Consider the following 13,662-nt stretch of genomic DNA (forward strand, 5'->3'; position numbering starts at 1 on the left):
TTAGATGGTAGGTATTTAAAACGGCACCGGCCTTGCGACAGTGGTGACACCACTACTTCCCATCATATACTGAAAGTTAAGCACGGTCGGACTCGGCTAGCACTCGATTGGGTGACTGTCAAAGTCTTCCGAGAGCTGTTGGTAAATGGGGTGCACTCAGCCCTTGTGAGGCCAATTGATGAGGTAGTTGACTGAGAATTAGCAGCTCCAGTCACGGCGTGGAGAGCGGTGTTTAGGTAATTGAAACGCAGTGTAAACCAAAAAGTGTAATTTCTGTATTTTGAATAAATGAAATCTGATACAGACAGTGCGCGAATCTAATACTAGAATGCTTTCCTGGCGATCTGTTGACATCTTGGATATTCGGGAATCCAGCCGGATGTTCGTGTCGTTCTCGCACGATATTTGGGTCGATCGAGTCCAGTATTTGTGCCTGGAAGGAGCTGGGCGTTCCCTATTTCGTCCGCGCGCAGTCGAGTGTTCCGTTTGCGGTCCGCGCCCGCCAGACTCGGCTTCAATGAACCCCTCCAGAGATCCGATGACTTTTAGCAGAATATGGAATCGGTGGGTTCAGGAGGGTAATACGGAACGCCATGCTGGATCCCAACGGCTTCGTATCACTAGCAGTCGAGATGACAGGTATCTTATCCGCATGGCTGTAACGGATCGTGCAGCCACGTCTCGATCCCTGAGTCAACAGATGGAGACGTTTGCAAGACAACAACCATCTGCACGAACAGTTCGACGACGTTTGCAGCAGCATGGACTATCAGCTCGGAGACTCTTGACCGTTACCCTTGACGCTTCATCACAGACAGGAGCGCCTGCGATGGTGTACTCGACGACGGACCTGGGTGCACGAATGGCAAAACGTCATTTTTTCGGATGAATCCAGGTCTGTTTACAGCATCATGATGGTTGGATCCGTGTTTGGCGACATCGCGGTGAACGCACATTGGAAGCGGGTATTCGTCATCGCCATACTGGCGTATGACCCGGCGTGATGGTATCGGGTGCCATTGGTTACACGTCTCGGTCACCTCTCGTTCGCATTGACGGCACTTTGAACAGTGGACGTTACATTTCGGATGTGTTGCGACCCGTGGGACTACCCTTCGTTCGATCCCTGCGAAACCCTACATTTCAGCAGGATAATGCACGACCGCATGTTGCAGGTCCTGTACGGGCCTTTCTGGATACAGATGTTCGACTGCTGCCCTGGCCAGCACATTCTCCAGATCTCTCACCAATTGAAAACGTCTGGTCAGTGGTGGCCGAGCAAGTGGCTCGTCACAATACGCCAGTCACTACCCTCGATGAACTGTGGTATCGTGTTGAAGCTGCACGGGCAGCAGTACCTGTACACGCCATCCGAGCTCTGTTTGAGTCAATGCCCAGGCGTATCAAGGCCGTTATTGTGGCAAGAGGTGGTTGTTATGGGTACTGATTTCTCAGGATCTATGCTTCCAAATTGCGTGAAAATGTGAGTTCTAGTATATTTGTCCAATGTATACCCGTTTATCATCTGCATTTTTGCTTGGTGTGGCAATTTTAATGGCTAGTAGTGTATTTTGTATTTTTTTGTGGTGATACATGTTGATAGTAAATGTTCTGCACATCAGCTCTACCGCAGCAACAGCAGAAGCAGCCGCCACAAGAAACAGCTCTGGAGAACCGAGAGCCGCAGGCTGCAGTTTCTGAGAGGGAGAGGGCGGAGGAAGAGGACGAGAGGCAGGACGAGGAGGCGCAGCTGCGCGCCGCGGCGGAGGCGGCCCGCCGGCGCCGGATCGCCATGGCGTCGCGCCAGGCGTCGCTGGAGGAGGAGGCGGCGATGCGGCAGGCCGTGTCCAGCCACTACGGCGAGCTCATCAGCGACCTGGCGTCGCGGCGCTCGCTGCGCACGCGCGCCTACGCCGCGCTGCTCGACGCCGACCAGCTCAAGGCCGCCGCCGACGACGCGGAGCGCCGCCAGGCGTCTCCCCTCCCGGAGGAGGATCGCGCGGAGGAGGAGGAGGCGCCGCCCGAGCACGAGCTGAGGGGCATCCTCAAGAGCGCCAAGGTGGCGGAGCCCGCCACTCCAGCTGTGGCCAGAGCGCCGCCGCGGCGGATGTCCTCCGAGGAGAGCGGGCCGGCCGAGGAGGAGGAGGAGGAGGAGGAGGTGCAGCAGAGGTTCCGCGAGGACACGCCGGTGGTGCGCGAGCGGCTGGGCGGGGCGAGCCCGCTGCGCTCGCTGGGCCGGTCGCCGCTGCTGCTGCACCAGCTGGGCCGCAGCCGCTCCTCCGAGGACAGCTACAGCTACGACGACGACGAGGACGCGGGCCCGGCGACGGTGCCGGCGCGCTACCACCTGCTCGAGGAGGAGGAGGGCGGCCCCGAGCCGGCGCCCGTGCACCGCGACGACGGCGCGCCGCTGCGCATCCCGGCGCGCGCGCTGGCGCGCTCTTCGTCGCGCGAGGAGTCGGACGACGCCGACCCGGAGCGGGTGTACCGCGAGCGGCTGGAGCAGCTGCGGCGCGAGCAGCGCGAGTGGGAGGCGCGCCGCCGCCGCGAGGAGCAGCTGTGGCAGCTGCGCCGCCGCCAGCTGCAGCTGCTGCAGCCGCAGCCGCAGGCGCCGCCGCCCGAGGCGGTCCGCCGGCGCGTGCGCTCGTGGTTCGAGTTCCTGAGCGACGCGGCACTGCTGGGGGTCGCCTGCTGGCTCTACCTGTTCGTGGACGAGTTGCTGGTGGTGCCGCTGCTCGTCTTCCTCGTCTACGGCCAGCTCAGCGCCGCCGTCCGCCGCCGGCTGCCGCGCCTGCCGCGGCTCCCCTTCCGCCGGCGGCAGCCCGCACCGCCTCAGGACCAGTAGCTCTCCTACAGACCGACACCTCTGTCCGACGTGTTCCGGAATCCAGAGTTCTGAATCCGCCCTAGTTACTCGTCAAGAAGGTTCAAATTTAATTACACACTTGCCGAACTTTTTGGGGCCACTTGTTGACCTGTCACCACTGGATCTCCCTCCGAGGTTTGCCGAGCGATTCGTCAGACGTTTCACCGGGCATTCTCAAAGAATCGACCTCCATTGCTACTTTTGTATGTCCATCTTTTTAGCAGGAGGTCACTGGGACGACGGCCGTTTACTGTCGTGACAAAAAATAAAAACACCTACAGCCATCCTTATGATTTCAATTTATATTGGAACAAATAAGCCCTCGGTCACAAATATCAAGTCAAAATTGACCTGGTTTCGACGCTACTATGAGCGTCGTCTTCAGAATTAGCCTGTTGTTGTTGTTGTTGTCGTCTTCAGTCCTGAGACTGGTTTGATGCAGCTCTCCATGCTACTCTATCCTGTACAAGCCTCTTCATCTCCCAGTACCTACTGCAACCTATATCCTTCTGAATCTGCTTAGTGTATTCATCTCTTGGTCTCCGTCTACGATTTTTACCCTACACGCTGCCCTCCAGTACTAAATTGGTGATCCCTTGATGCCTCAGAACATGTCCTACCAACTGATCCCTTCTTCTACTCAAGTTGTACCACAAACTTCTCTTCTCCCCAAACCTATTCAATACTTCTCAGTAATTATGTGATCTACCCATCTAATCTTCAGAATTCTTCTGTAGCACCACATTTCAAAAGCTTCTATTCTCTTCTTGTCCAAACTATTTATCGTCCATGTTTCACTTCGATACATGGCTACACTCCATACAAATACTTTTATTATCCTGATAACGACATCCTCTTGAGTAGTCCCCGCCCGGAGATCCGAATGGGGGACTATTTTACCTCCGGAATATTTTACCCAAGAGGACGCCATCATCATTTAACCATACAGTAAAGCTGCAAGCCCTCGGGAAAAATTACGGCCGTAGTTTCCTCTTGATTTCAGCCATTCGCAGTACCAGCACAGCAAGGCCGTTTTGGTTAGTGTTACAAGGCCAGATCAGTCAATCATCCAGACTGTTGCCCCTGCAACTACTGAAAAGGCTGCTGCCCCTCTTCAGGAACCACACGTTTGTCTGGCCTCTCAACAGATACCCCTCCGTTGTGGTTGCACCTACGGTACGGCTATCTGTATCGCTCAGGCACGCAAGCCTCCCCGCCAACGGCAAGGCCAGAACTAGACTAACTGTTCTAAAACATACTAGGTATATAGTACATTAATAAAATTAAAGTTTGTACTGACTGGAAAAGATGTAGTAGTTACAAGTCACATATTAAAAAAGATCTGAGCCCGAAAGGCGATGTCATGAACATTTGTGAGATGGGGAGCCGCTAAGGGCTGCTCGTACTGTGAGCAAGGGTTGCAAAGGTTTTCCAGTCAGTGCAAACATTAATTTTATTAATGTACTGTACACCTAATATGTTTTAGAACAGTTAGGCTAATTCTGAAGACGACGCACATAGTAGCGTCGAAATCAGATCAATTTTGACTTAATATTTGTGACCGAAGGCTTATTTGTTCCAATACAATTCTGACACGGTCACTGAACCTTAGCAGCTATGTTCAAAGTTCTAGATTTCAATTTATTTTGTCGCTACCAGTTTCAACAGCTCACTGCGTTATCTTCAGGCTGTCTTTGATGCGGTACAGGTTGATATGATCCCCATGCATAACGCATCAGTTGCCAGCATTACTGGATACGCAGATAATGTGTTGATGGTTGGAGTGCTGACGCATTATCTGCGTATCCAGTAATGGTGGCAACTGATGGGTTATGCATGGGGATCATATCAACCTGTACCGCATCAAAGACAGCCTAAAGATGACGCAATGAAGTGTTGAAACTGGTAGCAACAAAATAAATCATAAGGACGGCTGTAGGTGTTTTAATCTTTTGTCCATTGCTACCGGCGATGACAGGCTTGACTCCAGTGCACCACCAACAATGGACGGTGCATCTCTCACGCTTCCATCCTCTTAGCTGGCGTAACATCAGGAAAATCATTAATCAAACTTCGGACGAAGATCCAGACACGAAAGCAAAAAGGCAGTATACAAGTTTAGTTATTTTGCTTCGTGAAATATAACTCGGATATGAATAATCTATTTAGAAATGGAAACAGCGACTTCTACTGACTACAAACACAGCTTATGCAAGATGTGGGATAGTCTATTCAAACCGTTTTCCTTCGCTGCACCGAACATCAGCAGCACATCAGGCACAGAAACCTAGCGAAATCAGCTGTTGGAAAACACAGTCTTACGGATAAGCTCAAATTTTTTTGTCAGCGGACACGCGTTCTCCACACACTCTAATCAACTGTCACTTCATAGTCACAAAGGCTGTGCCTCAGCTACGTTAATGAATGCACAGGATTCACATTGAGCACTGTCTGGAAGTGGGCACCAAACACTGAGTGTCTGTGTAATAATTTTTCTTCTTTTCACTCTACACCCAAGGAGTAGAGCGGTCTCTCTGAGATGGGCCTGTTACGTATTCACAGTTCTTTTCAGCAAACATCCCAGAAGAATGCAAATGTAGCATTCGGAATCTCCACTGGGGACAATTGGGAGGGCACTTCAACTTCTCGCATTCGCCTAGTAACCAAGTGAAACCTTCAGAAAACCTTGACCAGAACCAGGCAATTAAAACTCTTTTAACTTACTCAAAATGAAAATTTAGCTACTGTTTATTGTCACATATGTATTTTTAGTGTGCATATGTGCCACTGCATATGTCTTTATTGTTGTATATTTGTTTTTGGTGCGTGTATGTGACACTGTACGTGTGAGACTGTGTAGCATACTGTCCCATATCATTCGTCGTCATGGAGAGAAAGACGCTATTGAGTGACATTTCATTGTTGGCGTCAATAGAATCTATGACCGTAGTGGACAATACTAATTCTGTTAGTTTTTCGGCAGTCATTGATTTTACCAATAAAGACAGAAATGGTTATTGTCAAACGCTCAGATTTTCATAGTTAATTAATGCAGCAAGCACATCGAGAACAGTATATGCACGTTATAAATTACGTAGATTATTCATATCCAATTTATATTTCATAAAATAAAAGTGTTTAACTGGGGTTCATCGTCTTAAATAAACTTGTGACAATTCCAGCCTTTTGTAAAACCGTTCCTCGAATGGCGAGGGTCATAAGCAGTTACTAAGTCCCCGTTATACAGCGCACGAACTTCCTTTTTTTTAACATTTGTCATCTAATTATGGCCCATGACCTAGAAACAAAAATGGACCATAGAATGGTTTACTTGATATACAACTAAGTAACTACTTCAGTGAATATTTGATTACAGTTTTAAATCATAATACATTACGAATTATTGTATGGCCACTTAGCATGAACAGGTAAATCTTATCCAATATTTCCATTCTTGCCATCGAGAAAGCAGGCCTGCTGACTTCTTTCTTTTTTATTTAACTGGAAACAACCTCACCAACAACAAAAACATTCGTCAAGAAACAAACATTCTTGTAATAAGAACTCTAAAGTATGATATTACACCGAAACAACTTTAGACCAGCGTGCCGTACCTGTATACGGTGGAGACGATCACTCAGTTGTCCGTGAATCGTGCGACACGGATTTGGTAACTGCTTAGGTCCATCAGCTGCAGCGCCTATGTAAGCTGTCTGTCGAAACACTGAGCAAAAAATAAAATCGTCGAGAGACTGGACACTCAAAAAATGTACCTCTAATTTCAGACATCCGCTGTGTCTTGCCGCACCAAATTTCTAAATAATAATAATAGAAAAAGATCTCTGTAATGTCAGTTATTCTCGAATTTTCCTGCGTTACTTGGATTTGTACCTCTGAAATATTTTCTTGCATGTCTGAAACACTTTCTCATTTATGCATGTGGTAGGCAAAATTCTAAAACCGAGAAAAAATTTTCTTGAATTTCTTTTTCGTGATAATGTGTATTTAGCACTCTTTGTATCCTGAATACGTAGACTCTAATGAGCTGCAAACACCTATTGACCATAAAGTTATGTATAGATTTCATATGTACAGTTATATCAAGAAATGACTGGTTATTTCATCCTCCCCTAAATATCAGTGTTTTTCTAACGGAATTATTAAATATTCACTCTGTCAGACACAAAGCCTAGAGCGAGAGAGGCATTGTATCGAATTCTGTCTGTTCTGTTTTTTTTTTCTTTTTTCTCTGCCATGTTTATCAAATTATATTTGTAAAAGTGAACCATTTACATTTTAAATCAAATTACAGTTACTCCATAAATTATGAACACCAGAGGCCACTGTGCAACTGGACTGAGACGAGGTCTTTCAGTTCAGAATTAATCGGAAACTGTACTGCTATCGGCAGTTTTTGGAGATGTTCCGACTCTTCCAGATACAGAGGGAACCCGTATTACAGTTCTCAGAGCTTTCCCGGTACGTGGCTACTGGTGTTTGCATTCACAGTTAATTTTAATTCTGGGTGGCGAAATACTAATTCCTCCGCGTGTGTAGAGCCACCAGAATGTGATGAGGGATGCAGTTCTCTGTTATTCACAACTGTCGAATGACCCGAGTAGCTGTCGTCTGTATGTTTTAAGTCAACCTTGTAGTATACCTACACCTCCTCATCTAGCCATTGTACTTCAGCATCTCCGTAATTACCTTCCGTCTTTGTTATACTGACAGCCCTAGACGGGTCCACGCAGCACAGTACACGCATCCACGCGTGTCATCATTTGTGTGTTTTGTATAACATAACTGATAACGTGGTTACGTGGTTACCTCCGTTTTCGGAATTTGTGATAGAGCTAAATACTGTTCTCTGTCCCTTTGGTGGCTAAACCAAAGGAATCCGAACACTGCCGCAAATGACGATTTCCGTCCTACTTTTTTTCCCCTTTTCTGTTATCATTAGTAGAATATCGTGCTTTCGCGGTTGATGTCATGTAAAACTGCTCATTGTGGTGGCACGGCAGCTAACACTTTTTCAGACGTTCTGTCCAAGAAATGTACAGTGAATGATTTGCGGTAGAAACGTGTCATATGTATTATCCACACGCTGTAGCAAAAAGAACAAATCTAGCGTTTTAGCAAGAGAACATAATACAGGGAGAAGGACGATGGAGTGGTCTATTCTAGTTAAGACCTAATTAAGACTTTACTACCAGAAATAAACGTTTTAAAGTCGTAATATTCCCTTTCTCGTGTATTGTAACGACATTTAGTCTGATGTAATTTATTGTGCTACTTCAATTATTTTGGCGGACAGAATAATCAGATACATAAGTAACTAAAGGGGGCGAGATAGGTGAAAGGGGAGGTGGGAGAGGGAAATCAGTGACCACCGAGAGTTTGCGTAACAGTAACAGTTCTTAACACCGAAGAACCAAGATACCGGCGATTGTGAACTTAATTGCTGACTGCTCCTTTGTTCCGTGAGTGATCTGCACACATCGATCGGCGATTCCGCTTGGCTCGACTCGCGCGACCGTGCATCCTTTTCGTGTGTGCCTGCTTTCTTCTGCAGACAACAGCTTGAATGGCCGTTGTCATCTCCACGGTCTAATTAAAGAGGGAACCTGCAGCCAGCGTTCAGCACAACAGAAATAAATACCTGTGCCCTCACTCAGAGTCGGCTATCTTTAGAGCGGTCCGCGGCGACTAATCCCCTCGAGATTGCTGCAGCTCGCTCCGAACGCTGGGCCCAGGAACACGGTTCGCACCTCGCTCGCAACGTCAGTACTAAAACGTGACAAGAGGTTTCTCTCCCATTTCATCCCAGCGAATATAGGCAAAAGGTCTCTACACTGTGAACAAACACAATCTCGTCGTTATTCGTAGCTGGAAACGAAGCAGCGAAATACGTAAAACTGACTTTTCAGTTACGTGTTCAGCGTCGTAGATTCTCCCTCCTTCTTGCTAAAACTTACGCGGCTATTCTCTGCTAACCGCTCCACACTGTGTGCTGCAGGATATGGGCAACTACACATGAACGATAAGAGCAAACGCTGATATCTGCCTGGATCGGAAGTACCACGCTTCTGTCGCAGTTTCTATGACATCTTACGGTCGCGAAAGGTAAACATGGCACCTCTAACATTTGTAAATCGTTAGTTAGTTCACTGTTTACGTTACCTGCTCTTGTAATGAAAGACATCCTTAGCGCTTAATTTCTTCCGAAAATAATTTCTTCACCAAGGAAAGAGAAAGGCTTGTCAAGCTGTCTGCAAGTATGTGCATGACATTTGTAAATTATTTGCCTTGTTTGTAAAATAAATTACGAGAAAAGCACTCTTGTCTATAGCGAATATACTGTCACCACCTTGTTCCCTCCCTTGTTGTTTTATCTAACAGTCTTCCTACAGTTTATGATAATCACCCGACAGCAGCAAATTGCAGGCACACCGCCGCTGCAGTGGATGCAGACTGGAGTCCGTCGTACGCCGAGTACTGTTGTCATATGTAACACTATAAACCTCTTAAGTGTTTCCGTGTTTGTCGTACACCAGGAATTTCAAGAAATAGAGAGTCTTGGATGAAGGAGGCATGACAACATACAGCAGCGCGAGCATTTGACGAACTTTCAGCAGATTAATACAGAGTGTCGAACCGAATCGTGAACATAAACTGTCTTTGTATCAATTTAGGAAGCTGAAGATCTGAATTCGAATGTCGGTCCACCAGACGTTTCTTGTAGTACGGAAGTTTCTTTGTAGCGTAAATATTTGCTGAAGACTGATAGTATCATAGTGATAGTTACATGAGTCAGTTCTTCATCCGATCCGCTGTTAACCGCAAAGTGTAAAAGTTCAAATAAAATAGTCGCTTTTCTTCACGGTAGCAATCGCTACATTTAGACACATTCTCAATCCATTCGCAACCAGACGGATCATAGTTACTTTTTACGAATTCGTGTATTTTCTGGTAGAATTTTCAGAGTAAGTGTAATGTGTTAGAAATTTTCTTTTCGATTCAACGTAAATAATTGCTGTCTTGAAATTCACTTTGTCCCTGTCGCTTAGACATTTTCTCTGCAGCCAGCTGTAGTACAAGTGCGATTCGCAGATTGTTAAAACTACTAAAGGGCATAACACGCACAAATCGAGAATGGACAAGACTGAATTCTTTCCCTCTTCCTCTTGGTAATAGCCAATGCTTCCACAACAATATCTGAATCTCCATGTCACGGGAGTCTTGAACAAATAATCTACACGTGCCTCTGCATCTATTTACATGTGCCGTTGCACCTCTACTCCTAAGACCACCGTCCACAATGAAACAACGGGCCTGATTGCCATTACTGACTCTATTTTGTTTCATTTATTCAATCTATAACGACCTCCACGACTTCACTGGCGGAGAGTAGTGAGTACAAATGTTATTTTCTGATGTTCCTGCTCTCTGTCCTACGATACGATCAGAAAGCTACGCCCCGAACTCTTTTGTTACGCTTTTAAAAAAATGCTTCTTGCTTTAATATTCATGGCTCTTACATCATAAATGAGCAATTTTCATGGACGATGTAGAAAGGAACACAGACAAAAGATAAGGGACTTAAGATCGACAAGCCAAAATCTGTGCCGGCTGGAGTGGCCGAGCGGTTCTAGGCGCTACAGTCTGGAACCGCGCGGCCGCTACGGTCGCAGGTTCGAATCCTGCCCCAGACATGGATGTGTGGGCTGTCCTTAGGTTAGTTAGGTTTAAGTAGTTCTAAGTTCTAGGGGACTGATGACCTCAGCAGTGAGTCCCATAGAGCTCAGAGCCATTTGAACAAACAGCCAAGGGAACAATAACCACTCTAAGCAAATATGAACCAAAAAACTTAAAAGGTTGTCGAACTACACGCCATGTCAGACAGCATCAACACGACGAGGACAGGCACACGGCCGGAAAACTATGCTAACGAGCAGGGCAGGTAACTGGGGCGTTAACGGCCACAGGGCAGAGAATACCGCTGGTGCACTTCACAGTCAGAATATAGGAAGACGGCTGCAAGATTTCGCCAACTCCAACACATCATATGTTACTGCTAGCCCGAACGACCCAGGGAGCAACAACCCGCAAATGAACGAAGAGATGTCACAGTAGTTGAGGTTACATAGCAGGTTAACTGATCACTCGACAGCATTCAGGTTCTGTGGACAACGAACTTAGTCGCTCTCGCAGCTAGCGCCTCACGATGCGACAGCGTTTGCACGCTGCCACCGGCCCCAGCCGGGCTCGCGCGGCGGAGACTTCCTCGCTGCTCCGTCCCAAACGACTGAACATCTCAGACACCACCACCACCCACAAATACTAGCGGTCACACCAAAGATAGTACGACAGTACTAGTATCGATAAGCGCTGCTGCTGCCACTCAAGGAGGCAAGCCAGCAACTTCGTTACACCAGTAAGTAAGGAAGAAACAAGACGCCACTTGATGTGACAAAATGCGAAAGAACAAACCGTATGATCCGCTCATCTGGTGGTGAATTTCTTCTTACATGCACGCCTCCTTCACGTTACTGACATACAGTTCTCAGCCGGAAAAAGCTATAGAGAAAATGGCTGTAAACATCACAACTTCAAATTATGTCGGTGGAAGGAATAGTTAACTGAAAGTATTTATTTCATTCAATTACGATAAGCTTGCATGTACCATTACAACCGAGCCTTACTCTAAGCTGTACAAAGTCTAAAAATTTCACACACACATCATTCATAACCATAGCCAGTTTTATGGTACTTATGAATTATCCTTCAGAAAAGTTTACGAATGGATTGTTTCTTTTAGAACTGCTCGCTCAAATGTTGCTATAATCTGTCTCACGTAACAAAGAGTTCACGTTAGCGAGTAAACAACACGCTACGCGGAATTTAGTTATTTAAAGAGCCACTTAAAGTTCTGAATTTCACCCCATACATTAACTCGAACTCCCTCCCATACTTCACGGCACTTCTCAAACATTTTGGTACCGAAATACCACAATATTAATAATTTTCAGCGGGGCACTTATTAATAGGTCCAATCACTGTGAGATCCAAGCCCCGACTACTCATCTCTCAACACAAAAGAGGCTTCTAGTTTCCCAAAAAGCGCGCGAATATCCTAATTTCTGATTGGCAGAGAAATGTCACAGACAATCGGAAAGCAACGTCCAACCTGCTCAATCCCGCGCGTATACGCAGAAGCAATAAAAATTTGTCACTGAATCGCAACAGTAAATTACCATAAATAAATTCTCAAAATCCAAAAATATAACATTAATTCCTTCTTAACAAAACTACCATACCGAAATCAGAATGTTATTTCCCCAGTACCATCAACGCCTACAATAGTGTATAACAAATCCCCCGGTACGAGTGACTAACACATACGTCGTTCTCGAACACTGATCACGTGACCAATTAGTTCACTGCATAGTATAAAAACTTTACATTAAACAGAATTTCACGTTCACGCCTTCTTAATAAGCAATTAGAAAATCAAACAAACAGACAAGGAAATAAAATTAACAGTATTTTGACTACAGCCCAAACAGTGTCCCTCAGTAGTGACCTCATCATGTCGCATAGGAACCACATGCACTCGAGCCATCTGACGCCAGCTGTCTGGCGCGTGACTCATACTGCAGGGCTGGTCTCTGCTGTAACGTTCCACCTGAACTGGCACGATGTAGCAGCGGCCGACTGCCAGTGATCCCTCAGGTGTATCAGATTTCTTGACTTGTGCTGCGAGAGCACGGCCGGGAGCATAGGTGAAACTTTGAATTCCTCCTGGAAGTGACTAATCACTTGTGAAGATGTTAAACAAAGATGGAACTAATACATTTCTCTGAGGTAAGCCATTTTCTCTGTTTTATCCATCTGCTACTTTGGCTAGGCTTCTAAAATGCTGACACATGAGTGTCCTAAGGTACGAAGCACCACCGACCAATTTTTTTTAGGAATTATAGTTTATAATATATACGATGGTTGCCCAGAAAGTAATGCACCGCATTTTGTTTCTCCGTCGAAAACAATGCTATGAATGCGAAACGTTACGTATGTATTATTTGAAGTGCCCTGAGTGAGCGCACCAAGTTTCCGTCACTTCCGATAGATAACGTAGCTGCTGGACACTATCAAAGTGGCGTCTGTAGGTGATGTACGTTACAAGCAACATGCTATCATTAAATTTCTCATTGTAGAGAAAGAAACTGTGGGGAATATTCACAAACGCTTGGGCAAAGTCTATGGAGCATCTGCTGTCGACAGAATAAAAATGGTTCAAATGGCTCTAAGCACTACGGGAATTAACATCTGAGGTTATCAATCCCCTAGACTTAGAACTACTTAAACCTAACTAACCTAAGGACATCACGCACATCCATGCCCGAGACAGGATTCGAACCTGCGACCGTAGCACCAGCGCGGTTCCGGACTGAAGCGCCTAGAACCGCTCGGCCACAGCGGCCAGCTGTCGACAGAGTACAGTTAGCCGCTGGGACGGAGGGTGAGGTCATGAGAAGGCGGTTCGGCGGAGCTCGACGATTTGCAGCGGTCGGGGAGTCCATCCACGGCTGTCACACCTGACTCGTTGCAACGAGCTGATGTCATTCGCGAGGACAGTCGCATTACGACTCGGCAGTTGGTGCTGCATCTGCCAATCAGCAGAGGCAGTTCACACAGTGGAGCACTGACTCCGCCACCAGGACAAGGATTTGTAACCTCGTTTCACGCTGGAGCAAGGGCATGGAACGGGATGGAGGTTACGTGGAAAAATAGGGTGT

The 13,662-nt window shown here is 46.7% G+C and overlaps 1 protein-coding gene across 1 annotated transcript in view; it reads left to right on the forward strand.

Moving 5' to 3' along the window:
• The window catches only part of LOC126260757 (uncharacterized), a 289,462-nt gene extending 280,260 nt beyond the window's left edge, over positions 1-9,202 (forward strand). Inside the window, exon 12 of the mRNA XM_049958096.1 lies at positions 1,623-9,202. Coding sequence (XP_049814053.1) covers positions 1,623-2,845 — 1,223 coding nt within the window. The 3' untranslated portion in view covers positions 2,846-9,202. The remainder of the gene's footprint in view (positions 1-1,622) is intronic.
• The last annotated feature ends 4,460 nt before the right edge of the window (positions 9,203-13,662 follow it).

Source organism: Schistocerca nitens, chromosome 5 (genome assembly GCF_023898315.1).
Source record: "Schistocerca nitens isolate TAMUIC-IGC-003100 chromosome 5, iqSchNite1.1, whole genome shotgun sequence".
Lineage (NCBI taxonomy): Eukaryota > Metazoa > Arthropoda > Insecta > Orthoptera > Acrididae > Schistocerca > Schistocerca nitens.